Raw genomic sequence first — 19,413 nt, forward strand, 5'->3', positions numbered from 1 at the left:
AAATCAAATTTCACATCACCAGGCCATTAGAATAATTGAAATTATCTAAGCACAATATCACTGCAGTACTGCTCTGTTAACACTGTACAGCAAGACAACTATTTTAATAGAGTTTATCGGTTGCAATAGATATTTTAGTTATTTTTGTGAATATTCTTGATAAAATATAAAGAATATTCTTGGTGGAGATAAAAAAACAAATACGTCAGAGTTGTTTTTAATGAAATAGAAATATCCAATGTAAATTATGCGACACATTATGCCACTGACATAATCAAATTTCACACATAACTTTGTGACTTTGTATATAAGGAACAAACCACACATGTATTAAAACACCTTATTTCTTTAATGCCATTAAAAATTCACATTGGTAGCGAAAATTGGCTGAAGTGCTCAGCCAGATATTCAGAGATCAGAGTTCAAATCCCAAAGTGAATGCTGGTTAAATATGAAAAACCTGGCTTCTGGGTCCACATTGGAGGGTAAGGTAAAAATTTCTCGGCCTGACAATAGAAGATGGCGATTTTCTGTTAAAAAATGATTTTATTATTCAACATAATATCCTTTGACTTCAACACTGGTCCAGCCTTTCTCCAACATCAGTATTCCTTCTGCAAAGTGAGAATCTTGAAGGCTGTGAAAATGCCAATCTATGGCCCTCTCAACTTCTTCATTGGATGCGAAGCACTTCCCAGAAACAAATCTCTTCAAGTTTGGGAACAGATGGAAGTCTGAGGGTGCTAAATCAGGAGTATAAGGGGGATTACCGAGCAAATCGTACCCAATATCCCGTAGTTTTCCCATTGCCAATGCACCTTTGTTTGCAGGTGCGTTTTCCTGGTGAAAGATAATTTTTTTCTTCTTCAAGCCAGGCCTCTTCTCATAAATTTTGGCATCCAGCTGATCAAAAAGGTTGGAGTAATATTCGCCTGTAGTTTTTCTAACTTTACAAGGTAATCAATTAACAGGATTCCTTTTGCATCCCAAAACACACTGGCCATGACCTTTCCAGCAGATGCGATCGACTTTGCTTTTTTTGGTGCTGAACCACCGGCTTACACCCACTGCTTTGACTGCTGTTTCGTGTCTGGCATGTATTGTAGTACCTGTCTCATCCATGGTGAAAAATCACTGCACAAAATCAGTTCCCTCTTGAATTGTTCCAAACATTGCATCATTGGTGCATTTGCTTTCGATTGGCATTCAGTCAATGCGGCACCCATCTTGCGCAGGGCTTTTGTATCCCTAATTCTTTGTGCAAGATGTTTCCAACCCTTTCTTCAAATATCCCCACGGCCTTAGCTATCTCACTCACCTTCACTCGCCTATCGTCGAACATGATATCATGCACCTTTTTGAAGGTTTCCAGCGTGGTTGTGGTTTCTGGCCATTCTTCACATGGGTTGTCTTCGAGGGATGTGCGACCACATTTAAATTTAGCTGCCCACTCTTTGACAATTGATATTGAAGGAACAGAGTCACCGTACACCGTTTTCAACTTTGGATGAATTGTCTAATGCAACAATATGTGTAAACAAACTACTTGAAAGAACAAGTTGAAACTTGTCTTTATAAGTAATGAGATGTGCACCCAGGTAGGAATTATAAATTTTCGCTGATTGGAACGCCATCTCTGTGTCAGGCTGAGAACTTTTCACTTCACCCTCTTTCACTCCTCATTTTGCATAATTCTATTGATGTAATTTCATGCATTACAATGGCTAGACCACAAAAAACATGTACAAAAATTATAATTTTCTGTAATGTATGATGGCACATTTATACAAATACAGGTTACTCAGATATGGGAGAATGACAAAAACAACACTTATATTCATTTTTTGAACACTTATTGTTAGCAATACAAATTCAGCAGACTAAATAATGGAGTTCACAAAGTTTTATACAAAGATCTTTCTTTTTCCTCCCTATGAACAAATTCTATGAAGTCAAACCAGAAACTGTGAAGTCAAACCATAAACTGTGAATCTTATTTACAAAGTTTGTTATTACAAATCTACAATTTTTCAGTTTGGCTAACTATTGTCATTATATTTTACTGTGCCATTGATCAATCAAACTTTAATTATTGATAGAAGGTTTTCAGAGTGTTTATGCTGCTATTTTTTGGGAATTTCTGCTGCATGTTGAGTACATTTTGAAAATATGCTTAACTTACATTAAGAAATTAAATGAATGAAATATCTTACCTGGTATACACAGCTCTCGGAGTTTTATAAAACTATTTTGAACATCTTTTGGTGATGACAGTACTTGTAAATCGATGATGGTTGGCTTCTGAAGATTGGGGTGAGAGCGTCTGACTTTCTCAAGCATTAAATTCTCTTGATCCCTACAGTAAGTGATCAACTTCTCAATTATGGAAAACATTTTAAATAACATGAAATAATTTCAACATGCAGGGTTTGAATTCAATACATAGAATACTCAAGGCATCAGTGAGACACATTATCTTCAATACAATATGAGCTTAATACATTCCAGAACTCCATTCAAGTTCCTCATTATTTGAATTCCAGTACAATTTTTCCCTTTGAAAAATAGAAACAGACTTAATACGTCCCTGGGTCCCACTAACTCAAATTTTTAAAATGATTTAAACAGTCAAGACAGAGGATTTAATGGTACAATTTGAACTAATAATAATTGTATTTCAATAAAAATATAAATTAATAAAATTAAAAACACAAACGAATTAATTTCCCTAAAAATTTGTGATGTGATGCATGGGTAGGCCAGAGCAAGAGGAGAAAGGTCATTCCATGAAAGGTAAGTTACTTTTCAGTGATAACATTAGGTGACTGGGATTCTGGTGCAGCTGTATTCACCAACCAAATCATCTTCTAATTCTGGAGGATACACCAGAGCATTGTCCAGGATAAGGAGAGCTTCATTGGAAGATTTTTCTTCAGCAGATTAGCCTTTACTAAAGGAGCAAGCTCCTTGTTTATCATTCAATGAAAAACTGCAACCCATGCTTTCACATTTAATATCCAAATAACAATAAGATTTCACTAAATAATGTTGTTCTTCTTAAAGATTTGTGGATTCTCTTAATAGCACCTGAGCAGAGTTTTGATTTTTCAGACCCCACCAACAGAACTAGTACACCTGCCAGGGCATCTTTTTCCAAAAGAGCCTTCTATCATCACAACTGAACCCCTATGGAACCCAGTCCTCAGCTTTAAAATCATCCATTTGAGAACTAGGCATTCCTTTAATTGAATCATCATGGAACACATTGATTTTATCACAAATAATTGTCTTCCAAATCACATTACCAGCTAACTATTTTTCACTAATCTAAAAAAAGAGAAGTTCACTGTAGCTTCCGAGAACAAACTGAATGACAAAGCAAATATCTGCCTCGAGCTCATGGGAAACGAACAATGTACGGGTCTATTGAAGTGGAAGGCTGCCCCATCCGCGAGTCTTCATCTGTCGAGGTTCTGCCCGATTTAAAATGACTGTACCACCTCAAACACTGGCTTTGACTCATAGCTTCTTTAACAAAGGCTTGCCGAATCATTCCAAACGTCTCTGTAGCACTTCTGCCAAGTTTGAAACAAAATTTCACGCACACACTCTGCTCCTTTAGCTCTTTCATTGCTTCGGTTGCACGTGGCGACAAACAGGTTAAGACACATACCGCTGCTGCTGCGTAACGACTTGACATAAACAAATGCAACACCTCTGGTTCAGTCGTCAGATGTGTCGCTAGATGGCGCACTATATCTCATTTCAATCCATCAAACGGTTTGCTCAGAATAAAATCAGTCCGGTCTTTTTTTGATCACACCTTGTATACTACCTCGATCAAAAAGTTCCCGGAATAACCACCGTGTGGCGCTCCCATCGTTCCGATTTGAGTTCTGTTTTTTTTGTTAAATTGGTACATCTGTTGTTGATATTTCCTTTAAATCTTAGTGTCATAACTTGACATTTGCAAAAGTTACGTAGCCAAGAGTACATCTATCTCTGTGTGTGTTGGCGATTTTTTACAATTTCAGAAATGGATTTAAATTTGCAACAACGAACTTGTATTAAATTTTGCGTAAAAAACGGATTTAGTGGCGCACGGAGGTTGGAAATGTTGGAAAAGTGTTTCGGCAACGATTCTCTAAAAAAAACGGTCGTTTACCAGTGGCACGAGCGGTTCAGAAGTGGTCGTGAGTCAATCGAAGATGATGAACGCAGTGGCAGACCATCGACATCGAAAGTCGGTGAAAAAATTGATAAAGTAAAAGAAATGTTGGTCAATAACCGCAAATTAACCATCAGAGAAATAGCGGAGGACTTGAACATTGCCTATGGATCCGCCCAAGACATTGTGGTTAATGATTTGGGTTTCCGTCGTGTAGCAGCAAAGTTGGTTCCAAAAGACCTCAATTTCATGCAAAAAAGAGACCGTGTTGACGTCGCAAAAGACATGATTTGCGAGGCTGAATCCGATCCCACATTCATCAAAAGGATCATTACTGGAGACGAGACGTGGGTTTATGAGTACGACACGCAATCCAGACATCAGGCAAGTGAATGGCGTTCACCAAATGAGCCGAGACCAAAAAAACCACGTCGTTTTCAGTCAAAAAAGAAGGCAATGCTGACGGTTTTCATGGATTACAACGGTGTAGTGCATCATGAATTTTTGCCAGAAGGCCAGACAGTAAACAAAGAGTATTATTTGGGCGTTATGAGACGTTTGCGTGAAGCAATTCGCCGAAAGAGACCAGAAATGTGGGCAGAAAACTCGTGGATTTTGCACCAATGATAACGCACCGTCGCACAGTGCTATCATTATTCGTAATTTTTTGACGAAAAATGCAACAAATACCATCCAACAGCCACCGAATTCACCTGATTTGGCTCCCTGTGACTTCTTCTGTTCAATCGAGTTAAAAAACCATTACGGGGAACGCGTTTTAGCAGCCGAGAGGAAGTAATGGAAAAATCGCAGGAAGCACTGATGGACATACCGAAAACCGAATATAAAAAATGTTTCGAGGATTGGATCAAGCGCTGGCATAAGTGTGTTGCAGTCGATGGGGATTACTTTGAAGGGGACAATATAGATTTAGATGAATAAACTTGTATTTTTAATTTTCTGAATAAATTCCGGGAAATTTTTGATCAAGGTAGTATTAGGTAAACTGGCAGAAAGTTAAGGGGAGACTAAAAGAACGAATTGCCTGTTTCAAACACTGGAATTCAAATTCAAACTTTGCAAAGCACCTCGTGGATAATGGTCATAAAAGCGATTTTTCCCCGGAAATTTTACATCTGGAAAGGAAAGGTCCCTGGGCAGACACTCTTGAGTATATCCAGATTTTAAATTGTGTACATGCAGATTTTGAAATAGTAAATGACCATTTGTATGCTTCCTGCTCTATCCTCCTCAACCTCTCTCTCTTCCATTAACCCCCTGCCTTCATACCCTCCCTTTTCCACTACCTTCCAACCCTTCAAACACAACCTCCCTCATTCTCCACTACCGCAGGCATTCAGCTCTGAAGACACTAGCTCTATGGAATTCCTGTATCTGCCTCCCACAATCCAGACCCATGGCTCACCCCCCTCCTTCCCTCCAGTCAGCTCAGTTTTGTATGCAAGTGCCTCTCAATTTCTATTTGCACCTGACGATGATGTTAATCATCAAAACCTAGTCTAACCTAGTAGTCTAAAAATATATTATTGACGTAATATACAAAGTACAAAGATTTATTCAAAATGAATAGTAGCAAATTTGATAAAACTACACCAGAAAATATCAACCTTTATATTAGAATTCAAGTGGTTAGGGATTCTGATAACCATGCAACCATGTTTCCTTCAAAAATGAACGGCTTTCTCCTTGTACCTTAACCGTGGCCCCCTACTTCAATGCCATCTCTCCTTTCACCCACTACAGTGCTTCTTCACCCATCAATAAAAAATATCTACATATGTCATGGGTGGCAAATGTGATGAATTTTAGCCTTCAGAAGAATGAAATCTCATGAGACTTGAAATCATGAGTCAGCTCAATTTCTTGTCACTACCGACTTCCTGTGATGCAAAGAGAGAGACTGCACTTCATACAATTTCTTAGGTTATGTGCATGACTAATTTAAGTAGCAAACCTCACTGCATGCTTATTTCTCCAAGATGACCATGCCAAACCTTGATGGTGATGTCACTGAGCAAGAATGATTGATATTATACTCCCTTTTCCTTCCTTATCTTGCTGAGGGACATTGAATTAAGATGAGAAATCGGTCAACTGAGCACTAAGTGTATTTAAGATTTCTTTGTTCATGTATTGAGGGTTAAGAGTGTTGATTTTTATCAGCATATTTAGGTCCTACTGGCAAGAGAATGGGTGATTTGGAGTTATGCATGTGCAGGTAAGACAAAATGCATAGAATTTATTGCATTCTCTGCAACAACATTTCAAAGTATTATAAGAGAAACCACTAAATGAAGTGTGCAACCAAAAAACAGACAAAGGTGACAGCGAATAAATAAAGGTCCATGAGGAAGTGAGAGCAAGGAAAGAATTATAACATATGAATTGCTGCAAACTCCAAAGTTAGCTTTTTAAAACCAAAAATGAAAGAAAAGAAATTTATGGACATGTATGTGAACGTGAAGCAACAAGCACACTATAATTTGATGATGGCACACTTAGGTGGACCTATTAGCAAAGAACAAAGACCCAATAAGAATATTGGCCTCTGCGGAAAAGGCGATGAAAAGATACAACTTGGAGAACAATGGAAACTAAAAGAATGTAACTTTTTTACAGAAGACAACATCAACATGAAACTAGTTACCTGGGAAGCACCATCACCAACGACGGAAGAAGCAAAAGAGTGAGCAGAATAGACCAGGCAAAGGAGAGGACATTCTACCAGAAGAAAAGTCTAAGAACGGCTAACAGGATAAACCTGGAAGTGAGTAAATGTTTCATTAATCCATAAATGAAGTAAAAATTTCCATGTGATTGAGGAGAAGACAATTAGAGGAGATGAACTGTGGTGAAACAGATAAATGGTAAAAATAAAAGGGTTAAGAGAGAATATTCAACCAGTAGGTCCTACAAATGGAATGAGTGATTTTGGCTTCACTTTGAGGACCTCCTTCATTACTGGAATAATAAACACTTGGCAAGTTCCCATTAATAAGAACTTGTTCTAATGACTTAGGTAATGACACCTTTGGCCATATGTTAACATGCTGTTCACTCAAACTGTTACATAAACGAGAAGATGAAAGTATTCTTCAAAATTTGGAATGGAAAAGGAGAGCAACTCAATCATACAATAAGAGACTAAATCAAACGGCTAAAATAAGTGACAGAGTGGATTACCTGAATGAAATAATGAGAAGGGATTCATTTGTACTATTTTTCTATCTCGATTCATAAAAACCCAAAGCAATATTCAATTGTTTCTGGCTCAACCTTGTGGAAATTCATGTTAATGAAATTAAAAATACAAAGTAACTTTCCACTGTTCTTTATTGGCGTACGACCGGTTTCAACGCTCAAGCATCAAGCGTACCTGATGATGACGCTTGAGTGTTGAAACCGGTCGTACGCCAATAAAGAACAGTGGAAAGTTACTTTGTATTTTTAATTTCATTAACCCAAAGCAACTTAACTTCTTTTCTCTAGTTCTAAGTTGATGTCATTTAACTCCCATGTCTCTATCCTAACAGCAGATTTTTTATCTCTACTGCTGTTGACTCAACATTGCAAAGGTTTCATGTGAATATGACAATGGTGGGCAAAAGTAGAGGTATGGTACAAAGGAACTATTTTAGGTCACAGAAAAATCAGGACATAGTTCAGGAAGCCACATTCCATCAATGAATGGAGTGTTAAGAAAAGTAGGTGAAAGAAACTCAACAGGCCCATGACGCAAAAACCCACCTCCCATACTAAGAAAAGGGATGGCAAACAGGAAAAAAGCACTCCAGGGGAGTAGGAGGGGAGGGAGGGGCTGATGTGTGGCAAGTATGTATACTGATGGCATCAGGGTGGAAGGTGGGACAACAGGGATGATGATTAAAATTCAGATTTACACAGGTGCAACAGAATGTCTCTCATATTCAGTAAATTGCACTGCAAAGTTATGGGGAGGAAAATAATAGGAATGTTGGATGGTATGAGGGGAGGTAGAAAGTATGCAGAATTGTGGAAGGGGTTATTATAGTGTAGTGTGTCATGTTCTATTTTGTTTGACAAGACTTAGCAATGCAGCAGAGGTTAGTCTGTGAGCTCATCCAAAACCTAGCTTAAAATGTTGACGGCCATGTTAGTAATTCTGCCAGAGAAATATATGGTATTCAGCAATAAGACACAAATCAAAAGACAATGGTTCTAATTGGTGCGAGTGAAAATGAGTAAGCACGTTATGCTTATCTTCCAATCTGGTAAAGGAAACATTTTGGGTTCTTTGGAACATGAACAAAAATTTGATGGATACTTACTAAAGTGTTTTCACATAATGGAAAAATGCATCATTTCTATGAATAACAATTTTCCTTCAGCCCTGTCAAGATCGGTAAGCATGCGTGCACATTTCTACTGAATTATTCGATAGATAGATAGATTTATTCGCCATAGAACAATACATAATTGTACGGGCTTCATTAAGTGAGGCCAGAATACTTTAATGGATGTGAGGAAGGTATATTTATATATAAGGGACATGTAGAATTTTAGGAATTTAGAACACAACATGGAAAAAGGTTAGTTATGAGCTTTGCAGTAAAAATTGACATGGAAAATAATATTGGTTTTTTCACCAAAGGCAGCTGAAGGTAAATTAAGTATATATAAAATACAATTACATTCCCTATCAAGAGTTGGGAGCATATGGAGGAGGAGCAACCAGAGGATTCTAGATTTTATCAGGAAAATATGCAATGTATCAGGCCATGGCACAGCGGAATCTTGATATAGTAACTGAATATCCCTAAAAACCAGTAGCTAAAATGAGTTCTCATTATCACCGATTGTGACTTTATAACAACCAATTAAATTAATCTTGGCTGACTTATGACATTGCCTATATAAGACTATTAATAAATGTATCATTATTTATTTATATAATTGCATGATTTTCATAACACAGATTGCCATATTTTCATACTACATGCCATAAATTTTTAGTAATTTATCTAGTTGGCAGTACTCATCTTATACCATCAACATGGCATGTCTCAGGCTATTTGCAGTCATATCTCCGGCACAAATTTACCAATTATCTATTCTTACTAATGCAATGATATTTTAAATAGGTATTGCAAAATTTATCCAGATGCAAACAAACTATAGGACTAATGAAACCACGCGAATGAAGCAAAAACACAGTCCTGTAATGTTTCAGCCAGCGAGATCACTGCTAATGCTTGATGTTTTCATTATGCAACACCTAGGTACTTCTTGAATGTGATCAACTGCTGGCTATCAATGACCTAATGTAAGAGAAACAATTATTGATGTATAACATTAGAGTTCAACTAATAAATGTCCACTTTGCGTGGAAAGGAAAATTGATACTAGAAGGTAAAAGATATTTTTTCTGAACTTTGTTACTAGACCCCACATATTCTAACTTTTAGGACATACCAGGTGTACCATTATGAAATTCGGATTTAAAAGAAATTTATTTCAGAAGGATGATGAAAAGAGCTTTATCCAAAGTATGCTCCATTGCTAGTTAGACATTTTTCCCACTTCTTGGGCAATTTATGGATACCACGCCAGTAAAAATCTCTCCATATTGCTGTTAACTGTTCATCAAGCCATTTTTTCCACATCTTTGTACTAACCAAAGCGCTGCTCAGCAGGTGCGTGACCCATTGATGTAAACAAGTGGAAATCGGAAGGAGCCAAGTCTGGTGAGTAAGCCACATGGGGTAGAAGTTCTCAGCCGAGTACATCCAATGTGTTGCGAACCGGTTTCGCTGTATGTGACGGAGTATTGCCATGAAGAAAAATGGCTGTGTGTTCGCTCTTGAAGTATTCTGGTCTTTTTTCAAGTAGCAAATGATTAAAATTGAACAATTGTTGTTGGTAGAGTTCAGTATGAACTGTTTCACCAGGTTTTAATAGCTTATAATAACTTACACCCTTCTGGTCCCACCAAACACAAGAGCATCATCTTTCTGCAAAAGCGATTCAGTCTTGCGGTCGATGTGGCTGGAGCGCCTAGATCTACCTATGATTGTTTACACTTGGGATTCTCAAAATAAATCCAATTTTCATTCCCAGTAATTATACAATGCAAAAACAGTTTCCTTTTATGTCGTGCGAGCAAAATTTCACATGTTTTCACACCTCTCCATCTGCCTATTGTTCATCTCATGTGGTACCCATCTGCAGGCCTTAAGAATCTTTCCCATCCCTCGTAGGTGATTGGAAACAGCTTGTTGACTGATGCTCAATTGCTCTACGAGTTGTATTTGTGAATCATCTTTGCCTGACAATGGTGGCAATATCACATCTTTCCACCTTTTTGGCAGTTTTTCGTGTTCCTTGTCTGAAACATTGAAGTGACCACTTTAGAAATGCTGAAACCATCATTCACACATATCTTGCAATGGAGCATGTTCACCATAAGCTTCTAGATGTAATCCATATGATTCAGCAGCAGTTTTCTTCAAATGAAAACAAAAATTAATGCTATCGGCGAATACTCTTTGTTTGGTATAAATTTTGACATATTAAACACTTCAATTTATCACTCATGCACGTCTGACTCTTGTTGATGGCACGACAAAATGGCAGTAGTGTCAAATCTTTAAACCAAAAATTGCACTGGTGCACCACCTGTTGTCTGAAATCTGGATTTCATATTGGTACACCTGGTATTATCCAGTACCGTGGAACCTTGCGCAATGAACACAATATGCTCCGGAATATTTTTCTTTAAGCAAAACACTTTTCACTTTATAAATTAATGCATTCCATGCTGAAAAAAAAATAAATTTGGTTCAAGGTTTTTTCAAAGAAAATTATATATACATTGTTTAGGATCATGAATCACCTTCATTAGTTCTTCTTTTGCAGAATAACTTAACCTGGAATGCAAACTGATTTGTAGAAAATAAAAATGCCTGGAATGATTTGTAGAAAATAAAAATGCATGTATATTATTAATTTTTTATCTATGATACATTACTAATTCTTTTTCATAGAAACTCTCAAGAGATATTTGCTTTTGCCGATGCTTCAACAAAAAAACTTAGGGAAAAAACTCATCTCATCAAAATCAAAAACTTGTAGCGGGAGGTAACCCTGAGAATCTAGGAGCCTCTTGAAGTCACCACATTGCAAGAATTGACCATGCCGCACAATGCTATGGATATCAATTATTTTTGTAGGAGTAGTTTTTAACGGAGGCAAATGGCAGTTAAGGCCATTTTTGCCATTACGGATGGATCGGCAAGGAGGAAGGGGGGTGAGAAATCTCACATCGGCATCAGCCTCCTCTTTAAGAAAGGCGCCAAGGGGTCCACAGCATAACATCCCATCTGATGGACAGAGTACTCACTCAATATGCCTTTCCACAAAGCACCTCAAGCAGAGATTGAGATACTATTGAAAAATATCCATATCTAGGATTCAAACCTGAGTCCTCTCAGTGGGAGGCCAGTATATTAGCCACCATACCATCCCGAACCCCTCGGTTATTCTCTGAAACTTCTCAAACCACTCATGGCTCCCCAAAATACTTCTTCAACCATTGATGATCATGACATCTACTCAAGGAGATATGAGAAAATCACTTAGACCTTCTCGCAAATTATGTTGTCAATAGCATTGCCTCGCCATTAATTTTTGTTTATTCTGAGAAGTAATCTTTCAACATTGTGAAGACAAAGTAACCATTCTTAGATATTCTTATCACTACCTTTGAAGCCTCTATCCCTTTATACTTGTCCTTGAGGATAGTGCATCATTGATGTCAACTGATTGTATATGCTAGCTAAATCAGCCATGCTCATACATTATTCTCACTTTTAAATGATTTTAGTTTTCACACCTACAGCTATTTTTATTCTTTTGGGGCTGTCTTCTTGCGGCTCTATCTCTGGGAATATTTTTTCCGAAATTTGCACAAGAAATCACAAACAATACGTCTGAACACATATATGAAAAAATGGGTGATCACTAGTGACTAATATGTTAGTGGAGCGAGTGCTGCACATAAACTGAAGCAGCAGACATGCAATAAGTCTGGGAATCCCACTCTCCTTATCACTCACTATGCATGAAATTACTATTTAAGATAATAATTTTTTGAAAAATATTTTTCCTTGCTATGCTAATTATTCACTAAGTGAGGTGCTTGTTAAGTGAGGTTCCACAGCATTTGTTTTGCGAGGAATTAAAATTTTGAAAATTCCCACTTTACCTCAATTGAAAAATTAAGTGGGTGTTATATTAGTTAATATATTCTTCTGATCTGGATTCTAACTTTGGCAGCCATTCATGTATATATTTCCTTTACTAAAAGTTGGTCAGTGATTCGAACATTTTATATTTCAATTTTGATCTATTAACTTATGCTCACAAAATCAAACAAAAATGGTGGGGACCTGGGATAACCTTTATTATGCTATCAGTATAAGAAACTAATGCTGAGGTAAAAAAGTATGATCTAATCATAAAAATGTGTAATGGACATATTAATAAAGAATTCATAACTTTTATTCATCTGGTCCAACTTTCTCAATTCAATTTTAACATATTTGCATAACTATTCTATCTGCAAAATGAATTTCCATGATAAAAAAGTAGTTTTAACGTACCTCTCAGTGATATTTGGATCAATATCCCCCATTCGAAGGAGAGCAGCACCTTTAGGAGAACCCCAACACCACACAGGAGGGAAATTTCCTTGGAAGTCCTTTGATGCCTTTGCATACACCTCATCGCTGACTTCTGATGGGATTATGATGTACTGGGGAAGACTCCACAAAGAAAAAATACATGGTAAATAAGTGAAATATCATTTATCATAAATGCAATCAAAGTGATAGGGTACTTATGCTCGCTAATTCACTACAAAGAAAGGAATGGACATATCCAGAACAGGTAGATTCCAGACATTAGCTCAATAAGCTTCAGGTTGATCTATGTCACTTCAGCCGAGCTATGAAATCAACTGACCTGGAATTCAATGAAATTAACTGTAACCCTTAGTGAGGACAGATATTGTAAAATTAGAGCTGAAATATGGTTCTTTGAACTAAAGAGGAAACCACTTGACACCCGAAGCTGGAAAATGGCCACCAAATGCCATTGATAGTGAGGGCTTTTTCAACTACTGCCACATGAAGTGTGAGCACAACTGATCACAAGTCATTCGAGGGTCGGGTCCCAAATTAATAAAACATACTTTGATGGCTATGTAACCCAGTTGAAACTGGTGGCTCATTGGACAGAGAAACTACCCTCAACTGACAGATAAATTTATGGATACAATTTACAGTAAATTATTACTTGGGAGACATCCTAAAATTCTGATTTACAGTAGATATTCTCCAACCAAGGCACTTGGCTCTCTGCAACTCAGCTAACCAGTCATGTTGATCTTGAAACAGACATACATCATGAGGGCAATGATATGAAGGCTCCCTGAAAAGATATAAAGAAATCTTGAAATAGAAACTGCAAAAAAACGACATTACTTTGGTGTTCAAATATATCTCACCGATAGTCATAAGCAAATAGTAACTGATGTCGAGCTGGAAATGCATGGTGAAGTATTGCATTAGCTACGCTCTTCCCTTGCCCCATTGGGGAAAACTTGAACATAAATGTTTGAACTTTCATATTCTGTAAAAGAGAAAAAAATTATATCACAAAAGTGACCACAAGTTTATATTTTTCATAAGAAAATCAAGATTAATTTATAAAATATAAAAACATACCTTGCACACTATTTGCAAACCTTTGACCTTCCCATTTAAATTAATTCGTGGCAATAATCTTCTCTTTTTACCCCCAATTATTTGATAAACAATATCAACATTTGACAAGCTAACCTCATGCTCTCCAAGTAAAAGATTTTGCTGGTATCCACATTCCTGGAACCCAAAATATGAAAAGAGTCAACAACGTGACAAAATGAAGGAATACCTGTTGAGACTTAAACTTCATCACAATTATGCCATACAATACAACATGCAATAAAAAACCCACATTGCATAAGCAAGCTTAATTAAGTTAAAACCATCATGTGCAATCTTAGTAGCTAATGAGAATTTCCTATGTTACACAATATCTCGCTTTATGATGAAACATTAGTGAACACCTTTACAGTAATCAATAATAAAAAGGTAAAACATTTCACGAATGTTTTTACCTTTAGAACACCTAATAAATACATTCACTCCTCAAGGACACAACAGGGAAGAGGAGATCAGGGCAACACCTGAATTGGATCATCCTATGATAGAAATACCTGAAGTGAGCACAGAAAAAATGATAAATTTGCTCACATTTGTGACGCATGGGGTAAAATAAATTCTAACCTGGGAAAGTATTATGGTCTTGGGGAGAATTTAATAGTTGAATATCACTTTTGACAGTTAATTTATAGGTTTGATATCAGCTCTAACTCTTCATATTGAAAATCGCTTAACCTAGCAGGAGAGGTGAGGAGGAACCAAAAATATTTCATCCACATTTTCCCATAATAACAATAAACAATAGCATTCTACAATATTTGGTTTCATAAAAAATCAACATTGGTTCCCTTTGTCACTAAAAAAATAAAAGTATTACTTTTATCAACAATTTTCATATTCTAAAATAAAACTAAGAGAGGAATTGACTCCCAAGATCAACTGGTTTAAGAGAACATGAGTAAGAGAAAATCGAATTGACTGAATTTTGGATAATTTATGAATGAATTGTATTGATTTTCAATAAAAATATGTTAATATTAGTCTTGAATTACATTCTCTCCTCTACATGAAAAAAATTGTTGAAATTATATTGCTGTTATTATAAAATCCACAAAGGAAACGAAACGAGTCTCAAAGATTCACCTTTCCCAGATAATTCAACAAATTAGTTCGCCCAGACAAGGGTTGAGAACACCCAAAGTATTATTAAGAATGACCAATGAAATCAATTGCTCAGGAAGCTATATTTGATGGATTTTTACTTTGCAACATGAAATTATTATTACACACTAAAACTTTATTCATCACCTATAACATACTTACATATTTATTAGATACATCTGTGGTGATGAAAGATAACTTGAAATTGGTAATAGTTAAAGTTCCTGATATTCCTTGTTTATTGTTGCTAAATGGCGTTAACATTAACACATTTTGGGCTTTCGTAACAAACAATTCACCTGCAAGATAAAGTTATAAAATAATATGAAGTGCAAGATATACACCTTATATAAGGACTTTCAAGTAGTTTTTAATACCAATTAATTATTCTTATTGTCCTACAGTTATAGTGCATGATGTAATACTGAATCTATACTATCAATAAAACATACCCTGGCCACCGATTATTAAGAATTTTCTATGTTAGACTATATCTTGATTGATCATGAAACATTAGTGTACACCTTAACAGTCATCAATAATAAAAAGGTAAAGTATTTCAAGAATAAAAAACATACCCTATCCACTGAGCATTGGCCAATGCGACTCATTATTTCATAATAGATGAAAGACTGTGATTTTGCAAGAGAATTTTTTTCTAACGTTTGATCACAATGCAGGAAACCATAGGATAACATAGTTAAACTGCGAGAACTAAAAGTGATTCAGGAGGAGAAATATGCTTAGAATTATAGAATTTTTTAATTAGGGAAAGCCAATAGGTAAAGTATCACTAAGTATCCATAGAGGCTAACACAATTGATTATTCAAGCGAGAGAGAAAACGCACATTAATAACTTTTTCATCATGATACAATTTATGATAACCAAAAAATTAAAACTTAAAAATAAATATAAAATACACATTCCCAAACAAATTTTAACAACCAATTTAAAAAAAACTTGTTGAAGCTCAACGTTTGCCTCTGTCAGCAGAAACTAAGTGCTAAACAAAGCAAGAAATGAAAAATAAACAAGAAATACAATCCATGAAAAAGTTACAACCAATGGATGAATTTGAAACTGGACTTAATATATTTAAACGAATTATGGCATTTCATAAGCAAAGTGATCACTTTTCCTATAGTTTCTATTAATTTTATTCAGCAAAAATATTCAGCAAACCAGTTCCTTGAGCCAGGTTCACACAATGACAATAAGGTACAAGGAAGTCTCAGACATCAGCAATGAGTCACTACATTGTATCACTCTATTGTCTTTCCCGAATCTGCCAGTGACTGTATGTTACAAGCCAGAGCTTTCATGATGGCCAACGGCTGAGACAGAGAAGATGAGGGTCCCACATAACCAGTTTTAAATGGAAAAATAATTGTGGTTCCAGTTATTTTTTTCAAGATTGGAACAGGTGTTTGCACATCTAAATTATGAAATTTACTTTCTGAAGAATATTCTGGTAGGAACACAGTTACTCACTTGTAACCAATTATTTCATATTTCACACTAAGAAATATCCTCCCTAAAAGTTTGTAATTTTACCTCACCATCTGAAATGACCTCTTTATCTAATGGATATTCACTTCTAATTAGAGGTGGGTTTTTCAATGAGGCCAGAAACATCTTTCAAGGCAGAGAATTAATTAATCTACAGAACAAAATAGCTTCTAAAACGTTTAGGTTGCCAAAGGAATTAAAATATTTTGGAGAGATTGAAAATTTAACCTTTGTCTAGAAGTACCTTACAAAAGTTTGACTGTGTGTACAGAGAAACAACTGATGATTGGCTTTTGTGAGAATTAAGAGCAAAATTCATTCACCTACACTGGAATTTAAACCAATATCCTTAGACATGCACATCAGCAGCCATCTGTATCAGTAGGTGACTCCATTCAAGATTCTGTGAACTTAAACAAGGACAATGAACTTGTTCAAGGCAAAAACTAATGCGTTTAAACAATGCCCTTGACCATGTGGTTTGTGATGCAGGGAGCACAACTATGGTAACTTTGTGGCACCATATACATGCTGATTCATCTAAACATCTTTTGTGGAAAGGTGAAATCGAGCTTCTAATGACCTTTTTAAGAATGACTATACTGCCTGATCAATGGCAAGGAATTTTCTTTCCCTGTAAATCACCACACGCAGCTTAATATTCCCTCCTTTTTTCCTTTTATAGTGGTGTAAAACCCTTTACAGCATAAGGAAAATCTATTTTATACACACATCTATTTAAGAAGCTTATTAAAGTTAACTTTGGAACAGCACCTCATCTCAGTTCCTTTGCTGGTTATAAAAACTGAGCCAGAAATCAAGGGATTAAGGGTTATATCCATATTTATATGATTGATTTACCCACTCTAGAATTTCTTGCATTAGAAGGCACATCAGTAGGTGCCTTCCCTGGAGTTCCTGGGGTGGCATTTCCTATAGCCTCAGATTTCATGAGAAATTACTTGTTTAACTCAGAGTAATTCATGATTATAATTACATGTAGCAATGAAAACGGGTAACGGGGCAAAAACATAAGTTTAAATTGTTATGATGTTTACTATAGTTGACAGCGAAATGCATTCCTGTTAACTTGAGGTGATACAGCCTCAACAATCAATATTTCAAGTAGCAGGGAAAAGCATAACAAGAGCTGATTTAGTACAGCACTGCAGTTGGCTCTCCTCTGGTGATATGCTTTACTATAGGAATGTCTTGGGAACTATTGTAAAATATTGCTCTATAAAACACCTTACCTGGTGTATTAATTTATTGACTGACTGATGCTGAAAAATGTGTTTGCCTTCAAAATTCACCTTAGCCTTAAGTTTGCAGGACCAATTAGGTACTACTGCTCCCATTTTCGATTTTACATGCTTAGAGAGACTGTGTGCAAGATGAGAGCATGTCCTCATCCATGCGACCAATTAAAAAAACTAACACATTCCTTCACAAAATCTAATGAAATGTTCTTATGAATATAAGACTAGGTCGTCCATGTACAAAGTGCCTTTTCAACAAAGAATCTTTAACATCATAATGAGATTCTTACCATAACAGACTAGCCGATGTGGCTTGATTTCAAATAAAAAAAGCCTCAGCACCCGTATAGAAAAAAAGAATCTTGAAAATGACACAAAATCTGCACGTGTTTATAGTACAGTATAGTATTGGCATACAAAATGCATGGTGCGGTTGGTCTCTTTTAGGAGCAAAAAATTTCAATGAAGGCTATTAAATATACAAACAAGTTGACACTTTTGCCGAATACAAATAACCACAGGTGCAATCCCCGCAAAAAAACTTGGCATGACTTAATTATGTAACAACTCACCTCATTAATAATTAAATATGCATATTCAAAACGGAAATTATGGAAAACTAATTTCTAAATCTTATATGGCATATAAGTTGCATAAAGGACTAACGATCAACATTTTTAACGGAATGTATTCGATTCATATAGATTTAAAGACGTTTCAATTTTATACTACCGCACCACATTTCGTCAAATGAGAGCGAAACGAAAGGATCCGCATACGCACCGGAGAACTTCCCCCGTAGTTCGAATAGTATTAAACATACCAGTCGATTGATGTTAAAATAATTAAATAAATGTATACATTAGGCATTTGCAAACCAGCGGAGGCAGAACCTGGACGCATAAATGAGTAAATCTCTATCATTACCTAAGGCACTTACGGGGCATGAACCGAGGCAATTTGACCAACACAAATAATACATACTTTTACTAATCAAGGAAATTGAAAAATATGTACCTGGTAACAACTTTGGCACAAGAGCATCCTCAATCGAGTCATTTCTCTCCCCACCGACTTCCTGCAAATATAACACGAAAATGACAAATTAAACCCAAACGAATAACAGGTTCATCGAGACTGCCAATTCACAGTTTTTCCTTATGATATACCATCACGGGCTATTTTTACTATGACACTACCCAAGGGGGAAGCAAACAATAAATAAATGAGCTTAATTAGAGTATGCAATTCAGATAGCATACAAAACTCACCCGGAGTTCTATTTCTTCTACGTCAACATAGCTACGAAAGGTCTCCGAAACTTTGTTATCATTCATTTCCGACGCCGGAAAATGACAACATTATCTTTAAACTCCAATTCAGGGTGTTCTTTTATGGACAAATACCAAAAAGTAAAGATTAAGAGTTAAACGACAACTTAGAAAATACATTACGCCATTCATTTACCGAAGAGAATGGTGCATCATGGTGTATTCTATTTCGATAGTCATTTTATTACAATAAAAGACAGATATTAGGCGTGTATGTCA

General features: G+C 36.1%; 1 protein-coding gene across 1 annotated transcript in view; it reads right to left on the reverse strand.

Moving 5' to 3' along the window:
- The window catches only part of LOC139692874 (myotubularin-related protein 10-B), a 30,043-nt gene extending 10,730 nt beyond the window's left edge, over positions 1-19,313 (reverse strand). Inside the window, exons 1-8 of the mRNA XM_071591185.1 lie at positions 19,135-19,313; positions 18,881-18,941; positions 15,256-15,392; positions 13,954-14,109; positions 13,734-13,858; positions 13,523-13,657; positions 12,829-12,990; positions 2,214-2,356 (exon numbers count right to left, since the gene is read on the reverse strand). Coding sequence (XP_071447286.1) covers positions 2,214-2,356; positions 12,829-12,990; positions 13,523-13,657; positions 13,734-13,858; positions 13,954-14,109; positions 15,256-15,392; positions 18,881-18,941; positions 19,135-19,200 — 985 coding nt within the window. The 5' untranslated portion in view covers positions 19,201-19,313. The remainder of the gene's footprint in view (positions 1-2,213; positions 2,357-12,828; positions 12,991-13,522; positions 13,658-13,733; positions 13,859-13,953; positions 14,110-15,255; positions 15,393-18,880; positions 18,942-19,134) is intronic.
- Between the last annotated feature and the right edge of the window lie 100 nt (positions 19,314-19,413).

The sequence above is a fragment of the Hetaerina americana genome, unplaced genomic scaffold, assembly GCF_022747635.1.
Source record: "Hetaerina americana unplaced genomic scaffold, ioHetAmer1.1.p SCAF_43, whole genome shotgun sequence".
In the NCBI taxonomy this organism is placed as follows: Eukaryota; Metazoa; Arthropoda; class Insecta; order Odonata; family Calopterygidae; genus Hetaerina; species Hetaerina americana.